Consider the following 9,678-nt stretch of genomic DNA (forward strand, 5'->3'; position numbering starts at 1 on the left):
TAACAACAACAATGCAAGAATGTATAATCATATTAAATATGTGTTTTAAGTATACTCACTCCGTCGATCTGTTGGGGGTGTGCTGGCAGCTATCTCAACAGCAGCGCTTGCAGCTGCAGCCCTTACTGCTGCAGGCCGTGCAGATGCAGGCTGTGCTGATGCAGGCCGTGCTGATGCAGGCCGTGCTGATGCAGGCCGTGGTGTTGCAGGCCCCGGTGTTGCAGGCCGGGCCGACGCAGGCCGCGCTAATGCAGGCCGTGCTACTGAGGGTTGTGAAGTCACGGCTTCTGCAACTGCACCTCCACCCAATGAATAAAATATGTGGCGCTTCATGCTTACAGACTACTGTGTGATGGCTAAAGTGCCCGACACGGCCAACAAAACAACGTAATAATCGTACAATGTGTGTGAATGAAATTGGGTGGGATCAGAAGCAAAACAGATGTTAATGTATGAGGTCAGTCTGGTGTACAATTCTGCTGGTTATGCTGGAGATGAGGAATTTGGCCAGTGCAGTATGATTGCTAGCCTAAAGTCTACATGTATCGTGCAGTAGTGATATCCGACAGCACGCCGATACGATCTTAATCCAGATTAAAGCTGGCACAAATATGGAATGAAAACAGGATTCCTGGATTTTGAATGCGTGCTTGGAGCTGCGGAACACTAACACACCAGGCCACCGATCCTCCTTACGGAATGCCTGACCCAAGTAACGGTGTGCACTGTGTGCACCAGCAATCTAAGGATTCCTGGCATGTCGTGATGCTTGTCGGATATTTAATTGCTGTGTAGTCGCAGTGGTGCGGCTAAACCCAAACTTGTTCGCTGCAAACTCGGGTTTTGGATAACTGGAACAGGGTTCGACAGTTGAGTGACAACTTTGACCAAATGTTTTCATTTTCTATACATGGGCAAGACGTGAAACATGTTACTAAATATTTCAGATGCCGAATGTAAACACTTGTACAAGAATACCCATAGCGTTGTTCATAATACTCACTCTGGTTGCACAGCATGCCATCCGAGGTACTAGGACTGGGACAGAGAAAAAGAAAGCACTTGTAATTTAACTGCAGCTGTATATATAGCACTTCAACTCGTTGATAAAGATACAAACTGACCTTGAGTGCACCGACCAACTTCGTTGTGGTGCAGTGCTGGATCCAGCACCCGGATCTATGACGAAAACTGAAAATACAATGTAATATTTTCACAATTTTATACGAAAATTGAGATATCGTGAACTTACAATCGGGGGAGATCTCCGAATCGCGATCGGCAGCTACTTGGGTCCGTTCGTGACGCTCTAGAAAATTGAAAAGGAAGAATCGCTCAGTTTTTCAATCAGCCTTTCATGTTTCTAGTGCTAGCAATACACGTTCGACATCATCAACCAGAGTGAAACCTCCCAGTATGTGCTGGGGGGGGGGGGGGGGGGGGAGGCACCTTGCGCATTGGTGAACATTTAGCACTTACCCAACTGCCGTGCTCCGATGTCGAAGGCCCCTTCGATTCCTACTAGGGAGGCTTCGCTGAGGAGGCCGATCACCCGCTCCTCGGCGTCCGTTAGCTCCGGCTCTCCCGGGCCACCACCTGTCGCAGTTTGGCTGCGCCGGACTGCAGCGCCTATACATTGCAACAAGGTGGTACATCACGTGTAGGTCTACACTCAAATTGTTTAACTGAGTAGAGAATCTACCAAGCCTTACCGCGGATTTTATTTGCACTCTTGTAATCCGTCCACTTTTTTCTTACTTCGTTGACGCTCCTCCGGACTCCGGAGACCGCGAACAGCGACGCGGTAATAATAGCCCACGCTCGCTGCTTGGCTAACGAGCCGTGCGGGCCACTTGTTTTTGCCTGAATGGCTAGCTTGTGGTCTTCGTAACCGTCGACCAAAGCGGTAATCTCCGCTTCCGAGAAATTTGACATTCGCACATATTCACGCGCACGTGTGTTGTTCTAGGCGTTGTAAACACGCGCACGTGTTTGAAACTACGCTCATTGGTGGTTGGAGTCGCCGAAGACGCCGTCGCCATAGCAACAACAAGCTCTCGCGCTATTTGGGAAAAGGCGAGACACCGGAAGTCGTCGTTTTTCCGTAAGAGGTCGTAACCGGTCGTAACTTTCCTCCTCTCACTTAAGAACGGGTTTGTGAATACCGTTCCTGCCTCATCTTACGATGATCGTAACTTTACGAACATCGTAGCTAAGATGTCGTAGGTAAGAGGTTTTTTATGAATCTGGCCTCTGCTCCCCAGTGGTCTCGGCGCAAAGCCACCTCCTCGCCTCCCTCGTAGAATGGAGGGAAGCAGGGCGCATGTTTGTTGCGCGTCTCAGCCACTGGGGACGACGACTGCCACCGCGTAGATGCGCTCCGATAAGAAACCGCAATCTAGAGACTCGTTCAAATGTAGCGTTTTACAGAACCCCGTAAAATGCTGACTCGGAATTTTACGGCATTACCGGCAAAACCACTAAATCAACTCTTTTTCATAAGAGTTGATTTAGTGGTTTTCGATGATGCTCAGCAAGTTTCTAATTGGAACTTTATGTCTATTTACACCAATTAAAAAGTTAAATATTTTACTTAATTAGCCGACTGATAGGTGCGACTATCTCCCTATACTATGTCCCCCTGACCATATAATGGTACGTTTATGGCGCGTTCACACTGGAAGCGGATCCGCGCATTCTCAACCGCAAAGCGGCTAGGATCGAGCGGTTGGAGCGCGTTTTTCCCAACCGCTTCGGGACCGATCTCTCCCAACCGCGTTCACGAACCGCAAAGCGGCGACCAATCGCAACGCGACGCTGACGTGACGTCAGTGACTTTCAAAACAAGATGGCACCTGTCGCTGGTGAGGCATCCAAGGCGCTCTAGCCCTAGCGCTGTAGTCTTAGCTTTCGACAAATCAACGGAGAAACTTGATGTTTACGCCCGTCACTTGAATCCGCCGCGAAAAGAATTGACTCGTAATTTTAACGGGCTTTGCACTGGTGATTTGATTCGGGTAAGAGTTCGTTTATTATTCCGGGTGCCACAGCCTAAGCTCGCTGTCTTGTTAATCTCTGCCTGTAGAACGTCGGGACTCGGAACCCGCCCCTGATCGACCGAATTGTCAGCTTTTCTACACACTAAAGGCCCGTTCACACTCTTGCGACTGACTTCGACCGAGAGAGACCAGACCGGTTTTTAAGCCTTTTACAACTTCTTAGGACCGGATGCGCTACAGCGGAGCTGGGGTGCTATGTTGCGCTTTTTGGACTCCCAGGAGACTAGGGAGAGGGAAGTGACGTCAACGACACAGCAAACGCAGATTGGGTGTTGATTTCGTTTTCTTCTGTCAACATCCAATCTGCGTTTGCTCTAGTCGTTGACGTCACTTCCCTCTTCCAAGTCTCCTGGGAGTCCAAAAAGCGCAACATAGCCCCCCTGGTCCTAAGAGATCGTAAGAGGCTTAAAAACCGGTCTGGTCTCTCTCGGTCGAAGTCGGTCGCAAGAGTGTGAACGGGTCTTTAGATAATCGCGTGAGCTATGGAGAGCTTTCGACACCGTGCATGATCACCACGAAGGCCGATAGAGACGTCGTGAGCTTGATTGCGTAGCTAACGCACTATTGCGGAGGGGGCAGGGTACCTGCGCTAGCTCGACCTGTAACGTTTACTACTAATAAAATAAATAAAGGGAACCTACTCAAGGAATAAAGTGTACGTACCAGACATCGCATAGGTAATCCATACGGCGTTTATTTGAGCTTAATGTCAAACAAACAGTAGACTCGATCGACGAGCAAGTGACGAGAGGAGAGTCCGCCACCAACGAAGCCACCACCGGCTATTAACCCCGAGAAGTTCGCGTGGCGCCCCCTTACGGCAAACTGGGGTAACGTCACGGCGAGGAGAGAATTTTTCCCGGACTCGCGCCGCTCGCCCTGTGGAGGCTGTGACGACGCTAGCTGTCGGCGCGCTCGTTTCTATTCATTTTTTTTGCGTGTTTTTCGTAGGAAGTGTAAATTTTTATATGTGCCTTTATTGAGGTATGGCCTGTGGCTACAGGCGAAACTTAAACCAACTTTTTAAGCATGGTTGACAGGGCAGGCAACGCATGAATCGCAATTGGTATATGAAAATAAAGCAATATAGCCACAATTGCAGGAGCATCACTATAGATTTACATCTCGCACAATAAATGCTGCTGGTGGTCTGAATGAATTGGCAGGTTATGTATACTATTTTTTTTTGTATCTTTCTAAACAAGATCGCCGTAGCAGAAAAGCTACACTCTGCTCGAGCAGCATGCTAAATACAGTCTGGGCCATGGGGAGAGAACCACAAGTAAGACAGCCCAAGTGCAGGGGCAAAGTAAAAAAAAAAAAAAAAAAAAAAAACAAGGAACATTTTGCTATATATTGCTCTCATTTGACCTTTACTGGATTCGGATAGTATTTCAAAGGACTACACGGGAGGTATCTGTTGACTTATTTATATCAACCCTCAAGTTATGTATAACAAACCTAAGCGAAGGTGTCTAGATCGTTATTAGTCCTTTAAGCCCTAAAATTGTGATTTTACTTAAATCGAATTGTCCTAAAGCTAAAATACCAGAAGCTTTTCTCACGCAGACTGTCGCCCTTCACAGGTTCCACATTATCTGCTACTAATGCTGCATCTACCACTGGACAGACAATCGAATGCATGGTTTTACTCCTGTTTTCCTCTGTTGTCAGAGAGTCCAGCTGTAGGGAGTTTGGAGACAGGAAGCTTTTGGAGACCTGCAGCAGTGCCTCTTCTAATTGGAAATGACAACTCAGACTAAACGGTGTATTTTCCGAATGCCCAAGGCTGGAATAAAAATGTCTGGAAAAAGTATAAACATTCCAAATTACGGCACTATTGCTGCTCATATTTTGCATATCATACAGGCAACTGGGAGCAATTCGGCCGTCTTTGCTGCTACCATACAAACTAATTTCCAGTCATTGTGCATCTTCTAAGAAATACGCCTGCATACGTGTATAAACTATATAATTAATTGACGAAGAAGCTACATTTATGTAAAACAACCCTGTTCCGCAATTTTTCGAACAGCGGCGTCGGCGTCGCCGTCGGCGTAACCAAGGTCATCCCAAGGTCACGTGACCCCTCCCAAGGTCATCTCAAGGTCACGTGACCCCACGTGACTCCCAAGGTCACGTGACCCCTCGAGGTCACGTGACCCCTCCCAAGGTCATCTCAAGGTCACGTGACCCCAAGACCCCACGTGACCCTTTGAAGGTCACGTGACCCCCAAGTCACGTGACCTTCAAAGGTCATCTTAAGGTCACATGACCCCAAGGTGACCCCCACGTGACCCCCAGGTCACGTGACCCCTCTGAGGTCACGTGACCCCTCAGAGGGGTCACGTGACCCCCGAGGTCACGTGGTCTCCTCCCCAAGGTCACGTGACCCCCAAGGTCACGTGACCCCTCCCAAGGTCATCTCGAGGTCACATGACCTTAAGGTGACCCCCACGTGACCCCCAGGTCACGTGACCCCTCTGAGGTCACGTGACCCCTCTGAGGTCACGTGACCCCCCGAGGTCACGTGACCCCCCCTCCCCGAAGTCACGTGACACCCCCCCCCCCCCAGGTCAAGTGACCGCCCCCCCGGAGCATATTAAAGAATGAGGGGAGGAGGAGGGGTCTACCCTCCCCTCAGTACCCTTCACTCCTCCTCCTCAAGAGCTGCGCTCCAATTCGGCGTTACAGGGATTTGTAAACGGCTTTCACTTTTTTTTTGGTTTTTTTATGCATATTGTTACAATCTGGCGATGTGTTTATTTTGGCGCAGGCACCAGTGGTCTTTGCGCCGTCATCATTTTATGCAGCTCCTACAACTAGGCCGAAGCGTCTTTTTCAAAAGAACGTAATTGAGTGCGTCGACACAAATGAAAGCGACTTCTCTTGTGACGAGAGCAGTGGAGACGAAGCCAGCATTGATGTTGAAGACAGCACCAGTGAAGAAGACGAGGACGTCAATGAGCTTGACGGGGACCAAACCACAGAACGGACTGACGTTAGGCAAAGTGATCTGAAATCCAGGTACGCTAACAAGCGTTACACCTGGCGGAAGGCTGCGTTTGACCACCAGCTGACCGTTTACCAGGACGAGTTCCCACTGCCCCTAGCTGAGCCTCCAACAGCCAAGCAGTATTTTGATATGTTCGTCTCTCGGAGCATGATGAAGGAATTCGTGGAAGAGACCAACAAGTACTACTTGCAGAAAAATGGAACTTCCCTAAATCTGACAGTTGAAGAGTTAGCATCCGTCTTGGGAATGTTTTTCAGAATGGGCCTCGTCGATATGCACCGAGTTCGTGCATACTGGGAAACAGGCAGTCGATATGAACTTGTTGCTCAAGTTATGTCACGCAACAGGTTTGAGAAGATTACAAGTCATCTGCACTTCACCGACAATGATGCAGCAACTGACCAGATGAAAGAGGACAAGTGCTGGAAAGTGCGCCCATGGCTGTCCTCCCTAAGAGACAATATGGTACGTGTCCCACAAGAGAAAAAGTCATCGGTGGACGAGATCCTGATCCCCTTCCGCGGGCGATCTCACATCCGACAGTATCTGCCTAACAAGCCGAAAAGCAAGTGGGGTCTGAAGCTTTGGGCGCGTGCGGGTGAATCAGGCCTTTGCTACGACTTCGATGTCTACCAAGGATGCTCCAGAGGCATGTATGGCTACCAGGAAGGCTACCAGCTGGGATTGGGAGCTGGTGTTGTGCTGCAGCTCTGTACAAGCCTTCCGGATAGAAAGGATAACCTAATTGTGGCAGACAACTATTTCACTGGTCCTCACCTTGTGTCAGAGCTCACCAGCAGAGGAATAGCGTACATTGGTACAGTCCGTGAAAACAGGCTGAAGTCCTGTAAGCTAATGGACGAAAAGTCAATGAAAAAGAAAGGCCGGGGTGCATGTGACTTTTCTGTGGCATCATATGAAAACAAATCCATGGTTGCAGTCAAGTGGTATGACAACAGACCAGTTACGCTGCTCTCCAACTGCAGCGGTGTGGAGCCAACCGTGACTGCGAAAGGGTGGGATAAAAAGACAAAAGATCATATCCTTGTTGAATGCCCAGCGGTGATCCTCGACTATAACAAGTCAATGGGCGGAGTTGATCTTCTAGATAAGATGTGTTACAGTTATCGGTTTGCCATAAAGTCCAAGAGATGGTACCTCTACATCTTCTGGCACACTGTGAAGATGGCTGCTGTTAATGCATGGCTGATGCAGAAAAGAATTGATCAGCAACAAGGACAGAAATCCGCTCCGTTGAGAGAGTTCCTGGCTGAGCTAGCAACAAGCTTGGTCCTCTATCTGAAGCGATCAGCTGGGAGGCCGTCTGAAGAGAACCTTCCGCCAGCCAAGAAGCAAGCATGCATGGCGATCCCTCGAGATGTGAGAACCGACGGGACACAGCACTGGCCCATATGGAATGAACGGCGGAACCGCTGCAAGGCCTGTACAGGCGGTTACACTTTCACCTCCTGCTCGAAATGTCAAGTGAGCCTGTGCATAAACAAAGACCGCAACTGTTTTGTGCAGTTTCATAACTAATGAGAAAGCTTCCTATGTTGTTTTTGGCTAGTCATGTCATATTTCATTGTGATAATAAAATTGTTGAATACTACAGTACGTCTCGACCACTGTATGAAGTCACTGCCCACTGTTGCAGATATGCTACATCGTATAAATCCTATGCTGTATAATATTTTTGTATGGCGAGTTACTAGAATTGCTCTTTGGTGTCCTTCAAACACCACCACAGAAAAAAACCTCATTCTGATTACATTTTCTAACACTGGGAAATACTAGGTTAAGACAGAATTTAAAGAAATGAATTCGGCGTACTTTTACCGGTTATATTCGGGCTAACCCGAAAACGCTGAGCCCTAAATATAGTATTTGAAGTTAAAAAATGCACGTCTCAAATAAGGCACTGTAAAAGAACTGAGGTTCTAGGCCACTTCGTTGAAAGCCAACTCGTCGACGCCAATTTTTCGAATCTGTTCTTTCGGAAGCAAGTTCGGACTGGGGAGTATACTCGATGGGCGCATGACGGTTCCCTGGGCAGTACCGAAGTCCGTATTCTGGCTATTTTGTAGCGTGAACTACACTGGCCGAGGTTGAGCAGTTTCGCGTGGCTCGCCTAATGAGCCGTGCTGCGCATGCGCGACGAGCAGTGACATCACACGGTGCACAGCTGGCACGCTGGAGCCAACGTTACTAGATTACCTCAGTTGTGGAACTCAAGCGGAAGGGGGAACCCCCCCTCACTCACTTCAATCCGCCAAGTGTCGTTCGAAGCGCCATCTAGATTTTCGTTTCATAACTGTGCGTTCCAAAGAGCAGAGATGAAGCGCCATCTAGACGCCGTGCTTCGAAACGTACGTAGCGATCCCAGCGATCCCGACCCGATTTCACCGTGCCCGATTCCCACAGAATACGCTGCAGTTACCAAAGCAGCCGTCCGGCGGCGCGTCGAGCGACGCTTGGCGAGTCGTGGTGATTGAGGGGGGGGTACTGTTCGTGCATGCAGCGTCTATGAGCAGTTCCGTAACTGAGCTAATCTAATAACGCTGGCCGGAGCCGACGCCGCCGCGCGCTCCGCCGCCGCCGCGCCCGCCTCGCCGGTCTGTGCATTCCAGAGGAGTGACGTCACAGCCGCGGCAGACGCACTGGCGTCACCGCGTGCCCAGCTGTGCGCCTTCGTTGCGCAGTAGGCAAGTCTGACGCTGCACCGGAGCCGCTTGGTAGCGCCTCTCATTTTGTGAGCATACGTTCACGCTGCGTATATCCTGGGAGAGCCGAGCTAAGCCACCGCAATTTTTCGAACAGTTTTGCTCATTTTGACGCGCAAGTTTGCGGGTGATATCGTTGACAATAAATGATTCAATCGCACGGCAATGTACTGTCGTTAGTTGTGAAAATAAAAAAATAAATAAAGTGTGTGCGGCAATGGTGTGTCCAACCCATGCTGAAGTGTAAAGCGTGTTTCACATGCAGCGATTTTGGCCATAAAGCGGCGCGATTTCTGTCGTCGCGGCGCTCGTGCCGCTCAACCTCTTGTGCTGGCCAGAGCGCCGCGACGGAAGAAATTGCGCCGCTCTAGGGCCAAAACCGCTGCATGTGGAACACGCTTAAGGGCACAGCATTGAGGCTGCGGCATGTTACTGCTTCACCGGTTTCCACTCGATCAAGGCCTTCGTCGGCAATAATCTGTGAATTCAACTCAAAACGTACTACTTCTCACGTGCAAGATCCAGCCGCGTGTTTCCATGAGATTTTATTCACGGCGAATGAACCCCGCAGAATTGGTGCCCATGGTACACCTTGAATACGCTCTACATTAAAGTCACCTTATCTTACCGGTTTCATCCATGCACCTGTAATCGGCGCATCTTCCGCATCGTTTTTTTTTTTTTTGGGGGGGGGGGGGGGTTACGTTTTACGCTAGGTGGTAATTACAAACCGGCGAGTACTACGGAACCTCACCGGACCGCCACAGACCAGGCAGTTCATAACTTTAATCTATGGATATCTTTTTCCCAATAACGTTTCCTCTTTCCCTGATACTTCAAAAAGACCAGACAACGCAGCCAACATCTACGCGAAGTTATC

The 9,678-nt window shown here is 49.4% G+C and overlaps 1 protein-coding gene across 1 annotated transcript; it reads left to right on the forward strand.

Moving 5' to 3' along the window:
* The first annotated feature begins 2,652 nt into the window (after positions 1 to 2,652).
* LOC115328825 (piggyBac transposable element-derived protein 3) lies at positions 2,653 to 7,683 on the forward strand. Its single transcript, XM_040215527.2, has 2 exons — positions 2,653 to 2,670; positions 5,836 to 7,683. The coding sequence occupies exons 1-2, from the start codon at positions 2,653 to 2,655 to the stop codon at positions 7,612 to 7,614; spliced, it is 1,797 nt and encodes a 598-aa protein (XP_040071461.2). The 3' UTR covers positions 7,615 to 7,683.
* The last annotated feature ends 1,995 nt before the right edge of the window (positions 7,684 to 9,678 follow it).

The sequence above is a fragment of the Ixodes scapularis genome, unplaced genomic scaffold, assembly GCF_016920785.2.
Source record: "Ixodes scapularis isolate PalLabHiFi unplaced genomic scaffold, ASM1692078v2 PGA_scaffold4__175_contigs__length_147842914, whole genome shotgun sequence".
Lineage (NCBI taxonomy): Eukaryota > Metazoa > Arthropoda > Arachnida > Ixodida > Ixodidae > Ixodes > Ixodes scapularis.